At 41.4% G+C, this 24,463-nt stretch overlaps 1 protein-coding gene across 21 annotated transcripts in view; it reads right to left on the bottom strand.

Moving 5' to 3' along the window:
* Positions 1-4,533: 4,533 nt before the first annotated feature.
* Positions 4,534-24,463, bottom strand: part of SETD5 (SET domain containing 5) — an 81,002-nt gene continuing 61,072 nt past the window's right edge. For 16 of the 21 annotated variants that reach the window (XM_058437206.1, XM_058437213.1, XM_058437215.1 and 13 more), the window contains 7 exons: positions 17,495-17,742; positions 13,592-13,648; positions 11,235-11,705; positions 8,596-8,897; positions 7,548-7,681; positions 6,988-7,076; positions 4,534-6,658 (listed from right to left, as the gene is read on the bottom strand). In XM_058437206.1, the coding sequence (XP_058293189.1) occupies positions 6,050-6,658; positions 6,988-7,076; positions 7,548-7,681; positions 8,596-8,897; positions 11,235-11,705; positions 13,592-13,648; positions 17,495-17,742 (1,910 nt within the window). In that variant the 3' untranslated portion in view covers positions 4,534-6,049. The remainder of the gene's footprint in view (positions 6,659-6,987; positions 7,077-7,547; positions 7,682-8,595; positions 8,898-11,234; positions 11,706-13,591; positions 13,649-17,494; positions 17,743-24,463) is intronic. The other 5 variants (XM_032149596.2, XM_058437214.1, XM_058437216.1 and 2 more) reach the window with 1 other exon arrangement.

The following is a 24,463-nucleotide window of genomic DNA, read 5'->3' as shown; positions in this document are numbered from 1 at the left end:
GCAAGCTCCGCCTCTTGGGTTCACGCCATTCTCCTGCCTCAGCCTCCCGAGTAGCTGGGACTACAGTCGCCCGCCATCACGCCCGGTTAGTTTTTTGTATTTTTAGTAGAGATGAGGTTTCACCATGTTAGCGAGGATGGTCTTGATCTCCTGACCTCGCGATCCGCTCACTTCGGCCTCCCAAAGTGCTGGGATTACAGGCGTGAGTCACTGCTCCTGGCCTCAAGTGAGTACTTGTTATTTTGAAGTTCTGAGATCCATCAGATGTGCCATTGCTTCCACTGGAACAGATGGTGATACCATGCTGGTCTTGTGGCTATTAGTGGTTTATCTCTACCCGTTTTTTGTTTGGGGGTTTCTGGGGATACCTAGTTTTGCTGTCAAGTTGTCCAAGGTTTCCAGGTTTCCTATCATGACTGCTTTGTGGTGCTTTAATGGGTAATTTCAGAAATAGTAAAACTATGATTTCAGAATCCCTGCCAGTTAAGTTTTTAATGCAGGAGCAGGTAAAAGTTACAAGAGCACCATCTCCTTCAATGACTATGCTTTTCTCCAAAGTGTTTCCATCATCTATCTTTAGAACTGACCATTTTAAGAACCCTTAGGTGTGCAGGCCGGGTGTGGCGGCTCATGCCTGTAATCCCAGCACTTTAGAAGGCTGAAGCAGGAGGATCGTTTGAGCCCAGCCTGGGCAATATGGCAAGACCCTGTCTTTACAAAAAAATAATTAGCTGGGTGTGGTGGTGCAGGAGAATTGCTTGAGCTCTGGACGGTTAAGGCTGCAGTGAGCTACGATTATGCCACTGTGTTCCAGCCCGGGTGACAGAGTGAGACCCTGTCTCTTAAAAGAAAAACAGAACGAACCCTCGGGAAACTCCTTTCTCTCTCTCAGCCTCACAGCAGATTATGGAGGTTGTCATCAATGCAGTTTAAAAGCAAAGGGCCTGCTTCGTTTGGACAACTGCATTTTTTTTCTTCTTGGTAACCTCTGCTAAACAGAGAACCCTACACTGTCAAACTGATACCTGGGGGGCAAAAGGGCCAGACTGCTGTTTTTAAGATAGTAAAGGGTATCATATAGTTTTTCAGCTAGGTAAGTGGTTTCTGGTCATAGTGTCACAGCATCTCTAGCTGTTTCTATTTGTTTTCTGGGTTAACTGCAAAATTTCCAAAACTGTTGGTTTGGGTCTGCCACTTAAAAGAGAAATCTTGAATAAGTTGTATCTTCTGAACTTCTACCTACCTTGCACATTGTTACATGTAAATGAGGTAGCTGATGACTTAAGAGTCCAGGAAAGTGTAAAGTGACATAGAAGGTGCCACTGTTGCACTGGCTTCTTTAATTAATATTGTCTAGCTTCTATTTACACCAAGCTTGTCCAACCCACAGGCCACGGGCTGCACGTGGCCCAGGATGGCTTTGAATGCGGCCTAACACAATCATAACTTTCTTAAAAAAAATTTTTTTTTTAAGCTCATTAGCTATTGTTAGTGTATTTTATGTGTTGAATAATTCTTCCAGTGTGGCCCCGGGAAGCCAAAAAGATTGGACACCTTTGATTTACACCATATCAAAAGCAAAGTCCCTAGCAACACAGTAAGTACTTGAAAAGAATAGCAAATAGGTTAACTCTGAATGGGCAGTTGACTGTCTTACCTTGATATTCTCAGCACCTCAGATATAGCCTAGCCCACAGTAGGTGTTCAGCCAATGGTCATGGAACAGAACCTTCTAATTATGGCAGAAATCAGTTAGTTTTATTCATTATCAGAAGCCCAGTGCTATAGCTGAAACACTGTACTAGGTCTCAATTTCTCATCTTTAAGTTCTGGCATTTGGCTTACTTTCTTCACAGAATTATGAGTCGAAGTGAGACACTGTATATGGAAACACTCTCTAAAGATCATGCACACTATTCTCTTCCTACCCCAGGTGGAATAAGGTTGTGGTTGGTGGTAGGTTACCTAGGTATTCCTAGGGCATTTTGAAGGGGTCTTCTAATAAAACAAGTGGTTTTGTTATGTTTCCACTCTTTTTTTTGAGACGGAGTCTCTGTCGCCCAGGCTGGAGTGCAGTGGCATGATCTCGGCTCACTGCAACCTCTGCCTCCTGGGTTCAAGCGATTCTCCTGCCCCAGCCTCCCGAGGAGCTGGGATTACAGGCACGCACACCATGCCCGGCTAATTTTTGTATTTTTAGTAGAGACAGGGTTTCACCATGTTGCTCAGGCTGGTCTCGAACTCCTGATCTTATGATCCGCCCGCCTTGGCCTCCCAAAGTGCTGGGATTACAGGCGTGAGCCACCGCACCCAGCCTTCCATTTCTAAACTCCTTCAACTAATAAATAGCATCTTCATCTTTGAATCCCTTATGTGCTTTGCAAAATGCAGTCTACCTTAGTTACTCAGTAAACATTTGTCAAACAAATGTTAGAACACAATACTGCCAATTCAATCCACTGGCAAGTTCTGCTGTGTACTTGCAAAACATATCCTGACTCCAATCACTTCTTATCCCCATCATTACTGTCTTAATAGAAGCCACCAATGTATTGTTGCTTGCCTGAACAACTGCTCTATCTTCCAAATCAGTTTCTCAGCTCCTATTCATCTCTTCACCAACAGGATCAAAATAATCAGAGTAATTTTTAAAAATCAACCAAATATAAATTAGACAATGTCACTTCTCTCCTTAAAATCCTGCAATGACTCCTCCACTGTACTTATTGAATGCAGATTATTTAAATTATACCTACAAGGTTCTACATTAGAGACCAGCAAACTACAGCCTGCAAACCAAATCCAACTTGCCACTTGTTTCCTGTAAATAAAGTATTATTGAAACATAGCCACATACTGTCTATGCCTGCTTTTGCACTGCAATGGAAGAGCTGGATAGTGTTTTTTTTTTTTTTTTTTTGAGACAGAGTCTCGCTCCATCGCCCAGGCTGGAGTGCAGTGGAGTGACCTCGGTTCACTATAACCTCCTCCTCCCAGGTTCAAGATTCTCCTGCCTCAGCCTCCTGAGTAGCTGGGATTACAGGCGCGCACCACTGCGCCTGGTTAATTTTTGTATTTTTAGTAGAGACAGGGTTTTGCTATGTTGGCCAGGCTGGTCTCGAACTTCTGACCTCAAGTGATCTGCCCTCTTGGGCCTCCCAAAGTGCTGGAATTACAGGCATGATTCGCACCCAGCCAAAGGGCTGAATAGTTATGACAGAGACCATACATGGCTTGCAAAGTCTAAATATTTACTATCTGGCCCTTTATAGAAAGAGTTTGCCGACTCCTGCTCTACATGATCTGTCCCCTATCTCCCTCTTACAGGATCTTCTATCCTCTTTCCCAGCCCCATCCATTTATTACATCTTAACCAAGCTTTTTCTACCACAGAGTCTGCAATGCTCAAGAATGAATTTCACTCACATCGTCCCAGGACTGCCTCCTTGTCAATGAAGTCTCAGTTTAAATGTCAACTCTTCAGAGACTTTTCTTGACCAACCAATCTAGAGTGGCTCCTTCAACTGTCTTAGTCACATATCTGCTATGAAACAATTAACATGGCAATGACTATTTAAAATTATATACTAGTTTAGGTCTTTCCTCCACTAGAATGTAAACTCCATGAAAGAAGAGACCTTACTTTCCCCACCCACAATCAGCATTCTAATCACCATAAGCCCAGCACCAAAAACAATGTCCAGCATTGTTTTTGAATGAAAAAGACCAATAAATAGTTGCTGAATGAATGAGGCCAAGGTCAGGAACACCACTCAAGTTCAAGACAGTTTTTAATGTTCACTTGCCTTCCTGCAGGTTTGCCTTCACACTGTCCTGACTGCAATCATAAAAAGTGAAGGAAGATCAGACAGTATTCCTGGCCCCATTATGATGGGCAAAACAACTCCACCAAGGGCACATTCTCCTCAGATAAAAATGGCATTAGGAAAACCAGGCAAGGCAGGGCCACAAAATTGGACAAAGAAGTTCTCAACTTTATGATTATTATGGTTAAGAATTTTATTATCAAAATTATTACATCTCTTGTGAAAGTTCAAATGTTACAGCAAGGTGTAAACACTCCACTTGAGAAAGAAGTGATACTTCTTCCCTTCCAAGAGTTCCCCCCACCCCCCCGCCCCTACCCCCCCAAGAGGTCTGGTCTTGACAGCACCCTGCCCACACAGAGTGGCTGGGGTCTCTGCACGTGCCAGGCAGGGTGAGGGCCGCCTGCCCGCTGGCCTCTCCCCTCGGTTAAATAGCCAAGGGGAGAATGCAAACCCCAGCCCAAATGGAGAGACATTTACATACGTTTTATATAATATACAAAGAAACCAGCATCCCAGGCAACATGATTTCCACTCCCAATGCTCTCCCAGACTGATGGGTTTGTGGGGGAAACAACAAAAAGAAAAGTACTCTGCTGAGATCTCAGCATTTAAAAAAAAAAAAAAAAAAAAAAATCTCCCCTCATTTGAGCAAACACCTGATTTCGATTTTGAAAAGTGAAATTTTGTAACAGTCACACACAAAGAGAGAAGACTGTGCATATGATAGTTGTAGGACAGGGTAGAAAAGAAGGGGATGCAAGAGGCTGGGGGAAAAAGGAAAACAAATTAGAGGGAAGGAAGGAGGGAAACTCACAGTATTATCTTGTCCAAAAGAAAAGAAGGTCCACTGCAGCACCAGGGATTACACCTGTCATATATTCACTACCCCTACCATGGTTATAACTGAATACAAAATTAGATAAATAAAAACACGCCAGATATTACAGTAAACAAGTGAAAGAAATAAGCTGGCAACCATATGGAATTTAAAAAGATTGTGTACCCCACCTGGGCTGGCTCCAGGGCTCCTCCAGGGGTGTACAACAGGCACAATGCACTGATGGGGAGAAGCCGGTCTGCTCTCGTCTCTCATCCAGAACAGTGTTAGGGGTGTGGGTGGCTTGGTAACTCTTTCACTGGGCCCACTCTCACATAAGCATCCCCCAAAGAAATGTGGGGCAGGCCCACACACAATCACAGTCCTGTCGGTGCCACTCCACAAACCTATCTTCCCACTCTTACCCTGCAGTCACAAGTGCATGCTCCCCAATCATGGAGGCGGTCCTGCTCATGGGATCATCAACTCCTGATTAATTGGGAGTAGAAAAAATAAAATTCGAAGCATTCCCAAACCACTCGGTATCCTTCCTAATGAAATTTATTGCCAAAAGCTGGTAAGTAGCAATGCAATTGGCCTATATCATGTCTCATTCCTCTTTTTCTTGTCTACTTACTTCATGGGTTACTGAGCTGTGAAATAGCTTGGGAAGGGGGAGTAGGATGGTAACAGTTGGAGGCTCAGACAATCTACTCAAATAATCTGCTCCCGAATAATCAAGAGCTGACCATAAGCTTTTCTTCAAAGAGCCAGGCACCCTCCAGTTGGTGCAGGTTCCAAGCTTTACTATCCTTGCCTATTTCTTGGTGATCTTAAGACAAAGATAAACAGTATTCTTGGTGGACACACATTGGCCAGATACCTGCTTTTGGAATGGTTGTCTTAGGATGAACATTTACATACCTACCTTTTTTCTTAAGTGCATAAAACCCTAACAGTACTCAGATGGCTTGGGGCTTTGAGATTGGCTCTTTTAACTTTTTTTCCTTTGAAAACTTTTTTTTTTTTTTTTATAATTTAAAAAGATGTCCTCACTGCACAAGTGACTACAGGCTACAGGCAAGGATGGGAGACGGAGGCTTCAACACAACTCATTGCACTTAGAACCGTTACTAACCGAAACACCATTTGCTTGTCAACAATGTACCCTTGACAGCAGGGAGAAACTTCTTTATAGTCTCTGCTTCAGACAAGATTTACATCTTTCTCCAAGGCCAGAGGCCAACTGTGACCACAAGTCTTGTTTCTTGTCCACCAGACCCAATCCTCTGGCACCTTGTACCCCCCCTTCCCCAGCAATATGCTCGGCCTAGGTTCCAGAGGCAGCTGGAAGGAAGCAGCTATGGGCTCATTCAGTTCTGTTTGCCCAAATCCAGAAGCCCTAGGAAAGTCCTGTCTGAGTCTTGACTCCTGACCCTTGTAGTGGCTGGAGTCGGTACTGGTGCACACCCCCACTCCCACGGTGTGGGTAATGCTGTGAATTGGAAACTGCAGATACCCTGGAGGCCTGGTAGACAGCTGACTGCCCAGCACTGGGCAGACTGATAGTCCGTAAGTCTGATGGCAATGACGACCTAGAGTTCTGAGGAAAGGAGGTGGAACTCAGAGTTCCTGTGCTGGACTGAGAAACCGAATCTGAGGTTGGCGAGTCTGAGGGTCCCTGCAGGGTAGGGCTAGCAGCACTAGAAGGGCAGCTCCTCCTTGGAAGATTGCTGCCAGTGCTGTTTCCAGAATGTGGCTGGCTGCTAAAATACCCTGGTGTCCCCGTAAATGGGGCCAAGGAGTCTGTGGACACAGGGTGGGCGGGGCTGGAATAGGACGTGGAAGAGAGGGATGATTCTGAAGAACCGTGAGAGGGGGGGTTTCCAGGTCTCAGTGCAGTAGTTCGATAACCGTATCCTGGAGATTGTGTAGGATGTCCTCTGAAGGGGGAGGAACTCTGCTGAAGGAGGCTTTGTGATTCTGTCCGAGGACTATCACACTGCAGGAGCTAGACAAAGTTGGGAGGAAAAGAATAAGGAGGTGAACAAGTCCCTTAAATGGCTGGTGAACGTTTGTAATACCCTAGGTTTTTTTTTTTTCTTCATCTTTTAACCATGTATTCTTTTTAGGAAACCAAAGGCAGTAAAATGTCTGTCTTTGATCACCTTATTCATTTTCTGGCATAATTTATTACCTGAGGACAAGCAGATGATGACTTATTTCCAAGGCTGCTGAAACTATATGCAAAGACAGCATCTCAATGGCAAAGGATGACCAGGACAATTTGGGACCCAGAACACACTCCTATGTCTAGAGATCAGCAATTTCTCATCTCACCTGGTAGCTGTATCTGGAAGGGCTGTAAACTGTTGCTCCTTTAGAGAGTGCTGAGCTCAATGTCTCTGGGCCTTCTCCATCTGCAGGGTCTGGAAGGTAACACATAAAAAAAAAATCAACTTGGCTTCTTAGAATAAGTAAGAAAGAGCCATTGTTCATTTAAATCACCAGTGCCATCACCAACCCATGCTGCTCTCTTTGTGACAAACTGGGTGAGTGCAGCATGCCAGAAGGGCAAAATGAGTGGTTAATTATGGGCTATGTTCTAAATGCCTGATCTGATTCCCGTCTTCTTTCTCTTCATCCTTCATCGAGGTAGATTTCCAGGACTTTGGAGAGATGAGTTACAGAAAGGTATTCCTTGGGGAAAAAAGAGCAGACAGACAGCAAGCAATGCTAGATCTTACACCAAATGAGCATAAGTGGGCTGGAACCTAGCATATGGCAGAGCCCAACTGCATCAGAAACTGACTCACCTCAACTCAGCACTTGGCATGAACTGTACAGGACTTGGCTCATGTGTCCCTGAATGTGGTGGCAGTAGAAGCCCATGGGCTCACCTGAGTCTTTCTCTGTGATGTTGGTCTCCCACGTGGGAGAGGGCTCTCCCTTTTGGGCCACCCTTACACTGCTTCGGAGGACCTTGGGGATGCTCCCTCCTTCTCGGAGTCGTTCTACTGATGTGGGAACCATCCTGTAAAGGCAACACAGTGCAAGTTCAAGCCACAGGACTTAACCAAAACAAATGAAGCCCTAACCAAGTGCACAGTGTATTTTCTTAAAACATCCTCTTAAACATTACTTTCTTCAGAACCAATTTAAAACAAGGTATTTCATCTGCCTCCAACTATGTCAGGCACAAAAGAGAAACAACATCAACAACAACCACTTTTAAAGAAAAAGAAATCAAGGAAAAAGTGGATTACAGATGTCAACTTCCCTTAACCCCCATTTAAAATGTTAAAATTTCTCCTTTAGGAAATCATGTGCCTGATACATAGTAGTGGTTTAATAAAGGTTTCATAGATTAATGAACATTAAACATTTGAGCCAGGACTGTTCTTTCCCAGACTTATTTTTTTCAGTTCAAGATCCTTGAACTCCTGTGCTTCATTCTCTATTTCACACATTTGATCCTCAGTATTTGCCACCAGTATTATTAATTTTTAAATTTGTGGTCTCCCCTAAACCAGACAAGTCCTTTCAGAATGTCTTTTTGCTCTGTATATGCTAGCTGTGTGGAAGAGAGACATCTGTTGTTAATTCATGTGGAATTTGGCTGGATTCTTGACTCACCTTTCATGTGAAATGAGAAATAGGAGAGGCAGTGTTAGTGCCCACCAAATAAAAGAGCTCATCTGCATCCATAACTACATGTCATCCAAAGTGCTGCTCCACAGGCATGTTGGTAATTCTTAATTCTGCAAAGCTGGGGGGTTGCAGCTGACATTATTAAATCAGCTGAACAGGACAGATGGTACTGTTGGCTGGCTGTCTCAGATGTTCCCATCAAGTGTTCCCATAGATTTGAGGTAAAACTGGGAATGATCTTAGATATATACTCCCCCCACCCCCAATTTAACTATAAAACATCAAATATAAACTTACCACCTACTGCTGATATTCTCTTGAGGTCTGCAGTGAGATGAAGAAGTGCCTCTGGAATCTGATGGGCTTACCGCCTCCAAATGGGACATAGAGGAATGAGATGGGGAGAATTTTTTGTGAGGGGAAGATGGAGTTCGGGCTGAGGATCCCTGCACACCATGGGCACCAGTGTCAGAAACCGAGTTACTGCTGCCTTGCCCAGCTCCTGCAGACTTGCTTTTGCTCTGTGCAGAGTCACCTCCCCCACCAGCAGAATTTTCCTTAGCTTCTTGTTTCCGTTTTCGGTACTCCAGCAGGGATACCTAGAAAGGAAAAAACAAACAAACAAACAAACAAACAACTGTACTCTAGCTAGATATCATTAGTGGATCACTAGCAACAGGGAAAGAAGGAAAGATGGTACCTTAGTAAACCACTAGCCAAGCCACGCAAACAAAGCAGACACCAACCTTGACAACTTTTTTTGGGGGGTATGAAAGAGATCTGAGCACAGCTACATATTTAAGACAGCTGGAAATTGGTAAGAGGAAGAGAATAAACTAGGAGGCAAGTTTCTAAAGAATGTTTGCCAATTAGACCACCATCTTTTTTTCTGCCTTCAGAAAAACTTGTGAGGTTACCATTACACAGTAACAGAAGCATGCTATCATAGTTATTTGCAACAATGGGAGTACCTAGAGAAGGGAGAATTGGAAGCTTGTATAGTTTAAAAAGCCTCCCAGGTGACTGATGGCTGTTCTGTACTCCTTGGGAACCCCTAGAGTTAGCTGTTTGAGAGAAAGAGAGAGAAGCAGGGAGAGGAGAAGGAGATGGAGGAGAGGGAGGTGAGGAGAGTGAGGTGGGGAGAGGGAGGTGGAGAGAGAGAGGGAGAGAGAGAAGGAAAAAAACAAAACAAAACGAAAGAAAAAGCCAATGCTCCAGGGTACTTAAATATGCTCAATTCTTCAAGATATAAATAGGAATTTATTACTGTTTCTGTCTTACACATAGATGTAATTAATGTAAAAAGAGAGAAAATTATTATTTCCAGTGTATAATTTTAGCAAGCTAGCTCTAGAAAACAACTTGGTAACTTCTCCCTAACTTCCCCTTCATCTCCCTAATACTTGCTCGTTCTTTCCTGACAGCAGACCCCCCATCCCACCCTGCCCACCATAATCCGTGCCCTGCCTAGTACACCTTCTCTTTGTTGTTCTGGCACACTGCTTACACAGGCCGTAGAACCTATTACCATGTCTTGATTGTTCCCTGACTAAACTATAAGTTCTAGGAGGGCAAAGGCCAAGTTTATTTGGCTTTTTATCTTTAATATCCAGCACAGAATTTGGCATATGCTTAAATTTATGCTTAAATGTGCCCAATAAATTTCAGAAGTGTTTCTGAAATAACATATCATGATTTCTATGACTTTTGCACATAGTAAATATTATAAAACCAGAAATCCAAAGATTGTTTTCATGTTTGTTTCTGGTAGTCAATGCTGTTCATGCAACAATCTTCGAAATCAATTATTATCTTAATCCAAATTATCTGCCAATGTTTCCTCCTCCTTCTATCCCCTTAGGGTTCTCATTTTTCTGTCCAAATGTAACAAAAATATAGACAGTTTTGCATATGCATTTTTTAGAAATAATTTTGGAAAGAAGTTCATAAATTCTGGTAATGAATATCATTATAATGAAAATATAAAAAACCACTAGGTTTCATTTCAATGAGGATACTACAGATGTTTGGCCATTACATGGGACTGTCCCCTACACAGGACATTCAGCATCCCTGGCCCTGCTCAATAAATGCAAGTCACTGGGACAATTCAAAACACTCCTACACATTCCCAAACACCCCTAGTTGAGAACCACTTATACAAAAGCACATTTTTGGCTTTGTGACTTCTAGATCAGGCATTACTTAGAAGTGGAGTCCCAACCCATTAGCAAGCTCTCTATGGCCTGGCTCAGCCCAGCACTCTGCACTTTCCTCCTGGCTCCCCCGGCCTTCCACCTGATACAACAACATCCAACTGTTTGCACCATACTGCGTGCCTGCTGCCCGCCCAACGGAGTGCCACCTAATTACCTGTTCTACTCCCTCTACTGTAATATACCTCACCCTCATTTGTTGGTTGGCTGACTCCTACTTACTGTTTGAGATTCAGCTAAATCAGTAACCTGCCACCTCTCACTCCAGCCTTCTCTCTCAAACTGGGCAGTATCCTGGTCCTTCCATCTACTAGCTGTGTGACCACGGGAAAGTTACTTTATTTGCCTTAGTTTGCTCATGTGCAAAATGGAAAACTGCCTATCTTATAGGCTTACTGTGAGGATAAAACACATTTAAAGAGCTTAACACAGTGCCTTGAACTTGGGACACACTAAATAATAGGTAAAATTTCTTTTTCACTGTTCTAACCTCTCAATTGCCTAGCAAGTGTATGGCACATACAGGCATTTACATTTGCTGAATATTTACAATCCTCACCAAGTTGTACTAAAACAGCCTGTCTTTCACTGGATTTGGCAGAGACTATGTCTCACTTGTCTGAGAGTAGTGCAGAACACATAGCAGAAACTCATGAATATCTACTAAATTACTTGGTTAACATTCTTGAAAAGTTCGCCGATATAACATGAAACACTTACTTTTTTCCTCTGTGGTGGGTTCTGGGGGGCAGATGGGACTCCTTCACAGGCCCTTTCACCACCAGGTGACAAGGATCCACGAGAGAGGTCTTTCATTAAGCCATGTTCATATCTGCTGGAAAATCCTTCTGCAGGGGAACAATATCCCCCATCCAAATGTAAAGGCTTCCTATCCCCCACTAGAGGAGATCCTCGATACAGTCCATCTGCTCGAGGCATAGCGTTCAAAGGGGAGTAGGCATACATCAAGTTGAACTCTGTCCGAAATGCCTGGTCTGAGTTTCTCACGAGGGTCTGATGCCCATCTCCACTTCTGCTTGGGAAACCAGTCTCAGAAGTGGGTCCGATGGAGGGATGAGGAGCCAGGTCAGAATGACCTGAGTTGAGTAGGGAAGGTCTATCAGCACAGCTGTTAGTGTTGGAGTCAAGGTATCCTACTTTTGCCAAATCCAGGTCTTTTCGGTGACAAAGCTGAAAGAATAAAAATCAATGGAGACATGGGGTAGGGGAGAAAGGAAAAAGTCAAAGGGCAGAAAGGAGGGGAGAGGGACACAGGTGAACAGGGAAAGATAAGAGGGATGGAAGTAGAGTAGATAAAGCCATTATATTCTGTAAAAGTCCCACGTAGCAACAGTGTACATAGGCCAGAGTACTAAAGAATCCCGGCCTTTCCAAAATTGCTTTCAAGTCTTTCTGGATGGGAAATACTGGGAAAGTTAGAATTAGGTAATTGGCTAAATGTGACTATTTTGCCTGCTTAGCCTTTCATCAGGTTGCTGAGTCACCTTGTACTACACTAAGGGACAAGTGATATAATTAGGAATTTACCTTAGCCCCATGCACAAAACAAAGGTGAGACTGGTGTCTTAAGATAACTGGCTTCCGGGGTTATCAATTTCTAAATTAATATTGATGGAAGGTGGGGGGAAGGGAAAAAGGTGGAGGAAGGAGAAGGTAGACGGTAAGGCAAGTATTTAAGTTACTGGTTCAGTAAAGGAGGATGGCATTAAAGACGTTAACCAACCAGTTCTTCACTCACTTTCACTGTTAAAGAAGCTGTGTTTCTCATACAACTTTCTGGCCACTCAATTCTTCTTTCTTTATCCTCTAATGTACGTCAACATACCACAAGACCACTAATGCTCATCACTGCAGATTCTGAAATGCTGAAATGTACCAAAAATAAACCCCACCTACTATTTGGTTATCATAACCTCCAAACTTCCAACACCAGGTCAACTACAGCTAACCGACAAAGAATGGTACCAGAAAACCAGATACCATACCATATCAGTCTTCAAATTATGTTATCTTAGAATCTTTAACAACTGAGGAGAGAGAGCTTTACTTTCCTAACAAGCTAGAGTCAAAACACCAAGAAAATCTCTAATATACTAGTGGAATACAACCTTTTTCAGTTTCACATTAACCTATGAACTACCACTGATTCAGAACTTAGTAGACTGTCACTGAATTATGCCCTAATTTTTTATTGGAAGGGGGTGGGGTTAAAGTTCAGTTGAATACTTCTGAGAGACTCTAACTTTCTCTTCTAGAGAAAAAAGGTCCCATGTATTAATAGATTCAGAGTTAATGTTACTACATCTGAAAGCTTATAATAGAAACTCTAGCACTAAAATCTGAGTTTGACATATCCACAGCAGTAGGGTTTGTGAGAAAACCACTCTACTGATATCCTAAGAGATAACACTTGTATAGCAACCATATCCTAACCATTGCAGAATGGTGGCCTGTGACAGAAAGCCAGGGACTCACTTGGTTTCCTTGTGTACCCAGTAAGGAGCTGCAGAGAAAATGTAGGAAAGCTGAAAGACAGAATGACTTTCCCTTCCTGAAGAAGCTGCTCAATCTATCAACCAAAGGCCAAAACATCTGGTTTTACAGAGCTGTTAGATTAACCCTAAAACAAGGCATAAGTCACCACCCAACTCAAAAAACAGCTTTTATCAACTTTTGACTCAACTTTCCTTATTTATTAGCCTTTCTTTAACAAGGCTCCTACCACATATCAGCATCTTGACTTCTAGATTCTATTCTTTAATAGAACTCCAGCCACCCCCTCCCCCAAACAACAAAAACCAACCCCACCAAACACACACACAACACACACACAGAAACACACACACACCCCTACCTTCATTTTCCTCCATCTACATTGACAGTCCTGTGTAGTCAGTCACACAGGAAGACTCATTCAACTTACTGTGACTGAGTGGCCGCCCTCCAGCCCATCACCCCACTGACTCAGATCCCCAGCCCTCCCCACACACTCAGGAACACATTCATGAACACTCACTCTCAGCCTCCAAGTGTGATTGAGATGGTGTGATAACTACCTCGGGTGACAGGGACTCGGGCCTATGCGCAGGGGAACTCTCAGGGGAGGATATGTTCTAGAGGAGGGAAAAGCATCTTGTTATTATTCATCTACTCGAAGTCAAGAAGCAAAACAAAACAAACAAAAAATAAAAGCAAGCATAGATGTTAGCCACAACTTTTTTCAGGGGCGGGGAAGTTGAATAAGAATGCATAGGGGAAATATATAACTGCAGAACTCATCTCAATGGACAGAATAACTTGTTAAAATGCTTCCTGGTATCTTTGAAAGCATTTAAGGATAAATTGGTTATAATGTTTCATGCTGTAAGTAAACATCTCAAGCACATATAAGGAAAGAGTTAGACTGGTGAAATTTTAGTGTTATACATCTTTGTATTTTAGATGAGAGTTTAGCAACCTATAGTATTTGTTATTGAGGGGCACCCTACCCCTTATTCCTCCTTAGATGGACCTTGTTCCTTCACCCAATGCCTCTTCTGCTTGTCACATTTCTTTATTCTCTTATATGCCTCAGGCCCTCCCAGTGCTATCCAGGGGGAGACATTAGTGTGCTGGGGGCTGACATGGTTAGGGAGATGGCCAGTTCTTCTTGAATGACAGTTATAGGAAATGTGATTGATGGAATCCCTAGCTCACAGGCTAGAGTTGGTTCTTGGCATAATATAATTAGACCTGAGCCACCCCATTAATGTTATTTTGTAAAATCCATTGTACTTTTGGCAACAGAGCAGACAAAGCACGTATGTATACACTTAAGTCCCTGCATCCTACAGAGGTAGGACTTCACCTTGGGACTTTCAGGTGAGGCAGCACTCCCATAACAGAGACTGAACAGTGAGTGCTTAATGAAAAGATGTAAATGGGAACACGTGAAGAGAGTGATGGTGGTAGTGTGACAATGACTCAGGGGTGCTAGGGCTGAGTTAAGGAGAGGGTGCCTAATGTAGACTCTGAATAACTGTGGCCTAGGTGGCAGGCATATGCTGAGGTAGGGGAAATGAGGCTGCTTCAGCAAAGCAGGGTTTTGGCTGTGAATTTTACTTGGCATGGAGAGTGGGTGGTGTACATCTATGTGCACATATGTGTGAAATGGCGGGTGGAGTATGGCTCTCAGGGCAAGAATAGGAGGGGAGGGTTATTCTGGTAGAAAGGAGAGGCTAACTAAGCTTGCCCTCCCAATGTTGCTTCCACTCTTCTTTCTAGATGCTTTCCCCTCCTGAAGACCTCATTCTCTTCCACTGTTTATCTTCTTACCTTCTTCCCCTTAGCACTTAAGACTTCTTACCATTTTCCTGAATGCTTTTTTCCTTTTCAAAAATATCCTTCCCCAAACTAATCTGGTAAGGTGGTTTTTTTTTTTTTTTTTTGAGAGACAGTCTCCCTCTGTTGCCCAGGCTGGAATGCAGTGGCTCAATCTTGGCTCACTGCAACCTCCCAGGCTCAAGCAATTCCTGTGCCTTGGCCTCCCGAGTAGCCGGGATTACAGGTGTGTGCCACTGTACCTGGCCTAAGCTGGTCTTTTAATTATTTTTAGAGATGAGATCTCACTGTTGCCCAGGCTGGCATGCAGTGGCACAATAATGGCTCACTGCAGCCTTAAACTCCTGGTCTTAAGTGATCTTCCTGCTTCAGCCTCCCAAGTAGCTGGGACTACAGGTGTATGCCACTGCACCTGGCTAAGTTTTGTATTTTATTTTTGGAGAAATGTGGTCTCACGATGTTACCCAGGCTGGTCTCAAACTCCTGGCCTCAAGCAATCCTCCTGCCTCAGCCTTTCCAAAGCACTGTAATTACAGGTGTGAGCCACCATGCCCAGCCTAAGCTGGTCTTTATGTGTGACACCTTTTTGATATTTCACAATGTGTCACAGCCTTTGCTACAAAAAAGCCTCCCCACCTCTCTGTACTAGAACACAGCAAAGAGTATGGCCATTAAAATGGTGATTAGAATGGGTCAGGGTGGTGAAATCTGTTCTATTATTGATGAGAAAGGTAAAATTTCCTTAAATTGCAAGTGAAACCATGCCTTGGACCTTTTACTATTTAATATTTTCCTTCCCTCCTGGTATTCTAACATTATGCACGGACTGTATTATTAAAATGATCACCAAGTAAAAAACAAAACAAAACAAAAAAAACCCAAAACCACTTTATATTTGCAGTGTTTAATAGTTATCCCAAATACTACAAGGGATAAGGAATGCACTGAGTGCTGGACCCGCTTGTTTTGCAAAGTGACTTACCTTCTAATTTTCTTTTTTTTTTTTTTTTTGAGACGGAGTCTTGCTCTGTTGCCCAGGCTGGAGTGCAATGGCGCGATCTCGGCTCACTGCAAGCTCCGCCTCCCGGGTTCATGCCATTCTCCTGCCTCAGCCTCCCGAGTAGCTGGGACTACAGGCGCCCGCTACCACGCCCGGCTAATTTTTTGTATTTTTAGTAGAGACGGGGTTTCACCGTGTTAGCCAGGATGGTCTCGATTTCCTGACCTCATGATCCACCCGCCTGGGCCTCCCAGAAGTGCTGGGATTATAGACGTGAGCCACTGCGCCCAGCCTCCTTCTAATTTTCATAATTCCACATTTATAATAAAACCTGTATTGATAAAGTATGAAACTCTATTCCTATAATCTTATGCCCTCCAGGGAGAATTCCTCTCATGATACCTTACTATAAAGCTCTAGGTGCGAACTGCAAAGTCAGTTGCAAGTAGACAAAGTCAAGTTAGAAAGGCCTGAATCAGCTGCTTTATTATCTGGCTGAAAGAATTCCATAACGAATCTGGTAAAGAGTAATTTCCCTAGATAACTTATATGTAACCAGGAGGTTTTTTTCCTCACCCAGAAAGAGGTCTGCTCCAAAAGTAGAGGTCTAGGGTAAGAAAGAATATAGTTCTTTCATAGTGCTTTCAATGTTGCTAGCTACCTCTCAGTTACTCATAAAAGCTAAGTATTCTGAATCCTCATACTTGGAAAAGCTGAATAGGAAACATAAGATTGGTTAAAACGTTCACCTTTCTCAAAAAACACATCTGGAGAAGTGCAAACAAGGGGGCAGAGCAGCAGAGTGTGTTTAGTGGTCAGAACAAATTTTTCTGAGAAGGAAAAAAGAGACAGTGTCCATTTTAATTACAAATCAAAGTAACATGCAATAGATGAAGTGTTTTAAAAAAGTATACATGGATTCTATTGAAACCTGCTGTCACCCAAACCTGAACACTAAATTGATTCAAAATTACTTTTTGAAACAGCTGACGCAGACATTTCTAACTTAATCCAACAGTGAAGGTAATAAATTTGTCTCGTGAATACATGTTGCTAGCCTCTTGTCTACTTCTGATTCCTAAGACATTATAACAAAGAGGGAAAGTAACCTGGAGTGGAAAAAACCTGCATTCACCATAAGCCATACCCCAATGTTTTCTAAATCTCTGCTCACTAAGGCCACAATGAAAATACCAAACAACCTGGAAAAGACACTTCACTTATTTAAAGGCCTAGAAACGAAGACAAAATCAATCAGTATCATCTGTGCTCTCAGGCTGGTGGTACTAACAGATACTACAGGCAGCTAGAGGCCTATTTTGACCAAAGTATACAGTAAAGATAACGATGGAGATCTAGCATGCTTACCACCTAAACTTATGGAGACTGATGGACTGCATGCAAAAGATACACGAATGGGATCTGTGGTAGCAGTATGCCTATTTTGGGAAGCATAGGGGCTGCCAAGATGAGAGGCTACCAGGTAACAGGCCACAATGACCCTGAGGTTTCCCATTCTCTTACTGAGATGGGGAAGGAAGATAGTAAAGAAACATTTGGAATGGTATTATATTTGAAATGAGAAGGTACAAATGATGACTTTCATATCCAGCACTCCCAGCAACCAAACCCAAATCACCTCAAACTGCAGAGGAGTGTTGCAGCGACTAGCAGTAGTAAGAGATGTAACTGGTGAAAACATGAGGGTGTATCCATTTCGACACTCCTCTTCTCCTGGGTGAGATGAGCCAGGTGTGGCCAGCTGGGGGCTCTTTGAGCCTGAATTGGGAGGGGGTGGTGTGACTGGAGACAGAGGCCGAAGTAACTTGGTGACATTCTGCTCCATCAGATAGCGAGACTTCCATTTCTTTAATGGGCTCAACAAGTCTGTGAAACACAAAGCTTGGATGAGAGTTTGAAACCACAGATTAATTTAAGGCTCTACAGTGAAGCACTAATCTGTAATCTACAATGGCTCTTAACTGTTTTCTGTCTCATCCCATTAAGTTATCTCCTCCAATCAAACCAAAATCCCAAAGAAACTCTTTAATTACCATACTTAAAATAACTCTGAAAACATTCTATCTCCCAAACTCCAGGTAAATCGAATGTGACTGATCACTAATTTAATTTCTACCAGTGCAAAATATAAAATTCTTTCATTTATTCATTTATTTATTTATGAGACGGAGTCTTGCTCTGTCGCCAAGGCTGGAGTGCAATGGCATTTACTTGGCTCACTGCAACCTCCGTCTCCCGGGTTCAAGCAATTCACCTGCCTCAGCCTCCTGAGTAGCTGGGATTACAGGCATGCACCACCACACCTGGCTAATTTTTGTATTTTTAGTAGAGATGGGGTTTTACCATGTTTGCCAGGCTGGTCTTGAACTCCTGACTTCAGGTGATCTGCCCGCCTTGGACTCCCCAAGTGTTGGGATTACAGGCATGAGCCACTGCTGAAGTTCTTTCTTTTACATTGAGTTTCTGAAAAGTCTTTGTTACTGTGTTAAAGTTACCCTCTACTAAACTGCTATATCACCAACTACAAGTACTGGGATGCTAAATCCAAATTCCTTTCACCATCTCATATATTTGTGTCCCTTTTCAGAAGCTCTTTCTATTCTTATATGATTCCCTGATCCATGTCTAGCCCCCTTTCTACCTAAAAAGCATGAAATGATTTCTACAAAAACTTCTCCCAACCATTAAAAAATTAGGTTAACATTCTTTTTTTTGACTAGAATAATCCTATTTTCTATACTTCTTAGATCCACTTAAAAAGCAAGTTACTACACTAAATATTTTAGTGACCATTTAGGTCAAAGCACCTTTCTCACTTGATTCTCAGAATAAAAATACAGTTTTATTCATTTACAGTTAAAAGGATATATATTTAATACCTACGGATTACTGAACTAGGTATGAAGGGAAAAATGGTCATCATACATTCTACTTTCAAGAGGCTTAAAATTTGTAAGAAATAGAAAGAGGGCCAGGTGTGGTGGCTCACGCCTATAATCCCAGCACTTTGGGAGGCTGAGGGAGGCAGATCACTCAAGCCAGGAGTTTGAGACCAGCCTGGCCAATACAGCAAAACTCTGTCTCTACTAAATACACAAAAAAGATTAAGCAGGAGCGGTGGTGGATGCCTGTAGTCCCAGTTACTCAGGAGGTGGAGGCACAAGAATCACTTGAACCCAGGAGGCAGAGGTTGCAGTGTGTTGAGACTGCACCACTGTACTCTATCCTAGGTGACAGAGGGAGGAGACTGTCTCAAAACAAAACAAAAAAACACAACAAAAAAAGTGAACATATTAGTATTAGCATGATCAAGAAAGGTGATCATACTGCTATGCGTTAGTTAAAAAAAAAAGCTGTACTTTCTAAATTATTATTATATACCACGGACTATGCCATGTGCTTTATTGTGAAATATCTAATTTTAACAACTCTATAAATCAAGCACTATTATTATCATCCCCATATTAAAGGTGAGAAACTTGATGTGTGGAGAGAGACAAAACAGGTATTCTTGCTCCCATATATCTACATTCTTAATTTTTGTATTTTTAGTAGAGACGGGGTTTCACCATGTTGGCCAGGCTGGTCTTGAATTCCTGACCTCAAGTGATCCACCCACCTGAGCCTCCCAAAGTGTTGGGATTACAGGCGTGAGGCACTGCACCTGGCCCCATCTATCTATATTATTTTTGAGACGGAGTCTTGCTCTGTCACCCAGGCTGGAGTGCAGTGGCGCGATATCAGCTCCCTGCAAGCTCTGCCTCCCGGGTTCACACCATTCTCCTGCCTCAGCCTCCCGAGTAGCTGGGACTACAGGTGCCCGCTACCACACCCGGCTAATTTTTTGTATTTTTAGTAGAGATGGATGTTGGCCAGGATGGTCTTGATCTCTTGATCTCGTGATCCACCCGCCTTGGCTTCCCAAAGTGCTGGGATTACAGGCGTGAGCCACCACGCCTGGCCCCATCTATCTATATTCTTAATCAATAGGTTAAAGTATATCCCCAAGGCTTGGTGGATGGAAGGAGTGACATTTATTCCAGGCCTTCAAGGAAAATTTTTGGGCCAGGAAGATTATCTGGAAACAATGGTCAGTATGAGACTAGTAACTGGGAAACCATCTGGAGTTAATACAGTAGTTAACAAAGAGTTATGAGGCACTAAACTAGGGTAGATGTTTAGATGAAGAGGGAAGAATAAATGCAAAAAATTATTGAAGATGCATATTTTTCCTTTCTGATGTCTCAGGATTTTTAATATTCCTAGATTGGAAGTATATTCACATCTTCCTTTTGTTCCAGATACTAAATTTTCTTCCCTCCTCTTAAAAAGTGCCTAGGTATAAAACAGAAACAAACATGTAATTCATGGCTTATATTCGGAATAACTTTTATATATTTAATATTTCAAGGGTCTTAAACAATGGAATCTTTCAGATCTCTGTACTGCTAGGTCCAACACTATAACTACCAAAGTCAATTATGTTAAGTGATGAAGTTAGTTGTAGAAAAAAGTTATAAGATATAGGTGAAATCTGCCACGTGCAAATCAATGTACATGGCATTCACTCAACATATATTTACTGAGTACTTATTATGATACTGTATTCAACAAGAGACCTGATGTCTGTCCTTAAGAAGTTTACAGGCCAAAGAAGGCCAAGTCATTTGCCTACTTCTTCTCTTTTTCCTGCATATATAGTTTCCAAATTTTATGTGGTCAAATCTATCCAACTTTTATTATTATTATTATTATTATTACTATTTTTTTTGAGACGGAGTCTCGCTCTGTCACCCAGGCTGGAGTGCAGTGGTGCAATCTCGGCTCACTGCAAGCTCCGCCTCCCAGGTTCACGCCATTCTCCTGCCTCAGCCTCTCCGAGTAGCTGGGACTACAGGCGCCCGCCACCACACCCGGCTAATTTTTTGTATTTTTAGTAGAGACGGGGTTTCACCGTGGTCTCGATCTCCTGACCTCGTGATCCGCCCGCCTCGGCCTCCCAAAGTGCTGGGATTACAAGTGTGAGCCACCGCGCCCGGCCTATTATTATTTTTAACCTTTACTCAAAAAAATTACCAAGGTTATACAAACACATACACAACCTGAAAATCATATCCACAAATAAATGCATGCTAATATCCTGGTAAATTTTTATCCAGACATTGCTTCACTGACTCTTGCCTTAACTAAACTACTCAAAAACTATTTTCACTTGGAAATACATGGTCGACATTTTTTTTATGACAATGAATAGAAATCTACAGTTCAGGTTTAATGACTGCGTGACATTAGTATTACCAAAATTTAACCAACTTTTTTTTCATTTTTTGCTATTAGAGCAAATGGCTACATGTAGGCTTATTAAATCAAAAGAATATCTATATATGTGTAGTTTATATTTAGTCCTGTGAGAACTGCTAGCTCATGTTCTTCAGCCTGCATTCTACTGGGGTGTTGGGGTCTTTTTCTTCATCTGTAAGGGCTCTTTAAATAGTAAGAATGTTGACCCCTTGTCAATAAAATTACAAATGTATTTTCCCAGTTTACTGATTGCCTTCAATTTTATTTACAAGTCTCTGCTATATGTTTTGTTTCTATTTAGTCAAACGGACCACTTTATTTTCTGCTTCTGATATCATGTCTTTGCTAACCCACCCTGACACTGTAAAAATGCCAGCCTATTTTCCTTTTATCTCCATGCTTAATTTTTAATTTAGATTTTAATTAAAAAAGAATATTTTATTTCACACTGACAAACTGCCATTATAAAAAAGGAAAAAAGAACATACTTAAGTATGGGGTAGCAATTAATCCGTCCTTTCCCCATAACAAATAGCCAGCACCTTCTTCCAAAATCTTCTGTAATTGCAGAATAACTATAATTTCCCTATTAATTTGAAATATATTTATCTTATTAGATTCTTACATACACTGGGCTTATCTTCTGAATGTTTATTTCTGAATGTTATTCTTTCCACTTATTGTCCAATACCAAATCAACACCAGCATACTTTTTATTAAAATTGTTAGGGAAATTCCGGTTATTCTATTCTAGTTCTCCAAAATATTTTAGCTATTCTAGCAATGAACTATAGAAGTCATTCAATGACCATGCTCATACTATTGAAAAAAAAAAGGTTAGGATTTTGATTAGTGTTACATGAAATTCAGGAGTAATTTGAGAAGCATTCTTACCCAGGAACATGGCATAATCTTTGTTATTCACATATTGATTTATGTCCCTCTTCATCTATATATACCACATGTCTAATTAAGTTTACTCTCCAGAGTTCTTTAGCTTTTTTTTTACTACTATGAATAAAACATCTCTCCTTTTGTTATCTAAATGTTATTAACATTTAAAAAGTTTACATACTTATTTTTTATCCAGTTACCCCATTAATCTCTAGCAGTTTTTCAATTTATTCTCTAGGTAGATAAATAGTATTTGTACATGATAACACATTAACCCTCTTTACCAGTACTTATATCTTATGTTGATTTTTTTGGGGGGAAGGGGGGATTGGTATAATTACTTTGGCTAACAATTACACACTATATTAAATAATAATGGTAATAGGATAATTTGATAACCTATTTTGATGTTTAACTAGTTTTCATGATGCATGACAACTGGCAATTTTTTCAGCTAGATGTTAAAAGATCGTAAGTATGTTATTTTACCTTTAAATTGATAAAAGTCACTGTGTTATGACTTCTCCTCCCCCATTTGACCTGCTAACAAATAAATATTAAATTTTCAAATATTAACTCATCCTTACATTCCTAGAAGGAACCTTAGTCACGTATTAGCCCGGATAATCTCGATCTCCTGACCTCGTGACCTGCCCACCTCGGCCTCCCAAAGTGCTGGTATTACAGGCGTGAGCCACCACACCTGGCTATTCTTTTAATATTCTTACAAATTCAAGGTGCTAGGTAAGATCACAAATCTAATTCAAAAGTGGTACTATGTTGTTTTGGGGGGTAGAGGGATTTAATTTGATAAAATGAATCGAAAATAAAAATTTCAATAAATAGTATATGATACTCCATTACAAGTATGTGCACAAGCAGATAAAATTACAAATTCTACCACTCCTGGGGTTGGAATTCAGATTATTTTTAACCTATAGTTTTTGCAATTGTTAATAACTAAGAATTAGTTATTCTAATAACCAATTCATTCAATTTTTGAAGCTGCTGAACAACTCTGACTACAGAGTTTTGTCTCACCCATGTTCACCTGACCTCTTGCCAACCAAGTACCACTTCAAGCATCTGACAACTTTTTACAGGGAAGGTGCTTCCACAACCAGCAGGATGCAGAAAATATTTTCCAAGAGTTTGTCAAATCCTGAAGAATGGATTTTTATGCTACAGGAATAAACTAACTTATTTCTCATTGGCAAAAATGTGTTGATTGCAGTGGTTCCTATTTTGATTAATAAAGATGTGTCTGAGCCTAGTTATAGTGATTTAAAATTAACGGTCCAAAACCGCAATTACTTTTGCACCAACCTTATATATAAATTTTGGTTTCTTTGTCTATTTCTGTAGGAAAGATACCAAGCAGAACAAATGAACGACTACTAGGTTAAGGATTATGAATATTTTTAATGCACATGATAAATTTTATCAGATTGCTAGCAGGGATATTACTCTCCTGTCAGTTTTACTGCAAATCCTTTCCCCAAGGTATTAATCCTCTATTAATACAGAGGCAGTATAGACACAAAAACATGGTTAACACAGTTTGAATTATTTATTTTATTATTTTTAGAGACAGATGTCTTGCTGTCATTCAGGCTGGAATACAGAGGCATTATCACAGCTCACTGCAGCCTCAAATTCTTGGGCTCAAGCCATCCTCCTACTTCAGCCACCTTAAGGCTACAGGCAACACACCATCATGCCTGGCTAATTTTTATTTTTTGTATAGAGATGTGGGTCTCTCTTTGTTGTCCAGGCTGGTCTCAAATTCCTGGCCTCAAGTGATCCTTCTGCCTTGGCATCCCAAAGAGCTGGAAATTGCAGGTGAGAGTCACTATGCCAGGCCCAAGTTTGAATTAAAAAAATATATATATTTGAATGTGCCTAGAATTTTCTTTGGCAAAGGACCTAGTTCTTCTGAAGACAAGGTCTTGCTGTGTTGCCCAGGCTGAACTTGACTCCTGGGCTTGAGTGATCCTCCTACCTCAGCCTCCCAAGTAGTTGAGAGTTACAGGCACATGCCACCGTGTCCAGCTAGAATCTAATTCTTTTTCAATCTCCTAAGTAAAAATTCCACGACAATTTACCAATTTTTACATTTATATTTAGGCCTGTTCTGAGTATTTTGTTCCATATATACATCCATTCTTGCATCAATATTATACTAAATTTAACTATTAGCTTCATACTAGAAGCTAGTCTTACACCTCAAGAGAAAGTACTTCGTTATTATTTTTTCAATTTTTTTCTTTTTTTTTAAAGGTAGACTTCAGAATCATTTAATCAAATTCCAAAAACAAGGCAGTTTCATGGGAATTATATAAAGACAGAGAGAGAGAGAGAGAGAAAGATATATATACACATATATATATTC

Source organism: Hylobates moloch, unplaced genomic scaffold (genome assembly GCF_009828535.3).
Source record: "Hylobates moloch isolate HMO894 unplaced genomic scaffold, HMol_V3 SCAFFOLD_4, whole genome shotgun sequence".
In the NCBI taxonomy this organism is placed as follows: Eukaryota; Metazoa; Chordata; class Mammalia; order Primates; family Hylobatidae; genus Hylobates; species Hylobates moloch.
Note: the sequence above shows the minus strand (reverse complement) of the source record. Positions and strands in the feature narration are given on the sequence as shown.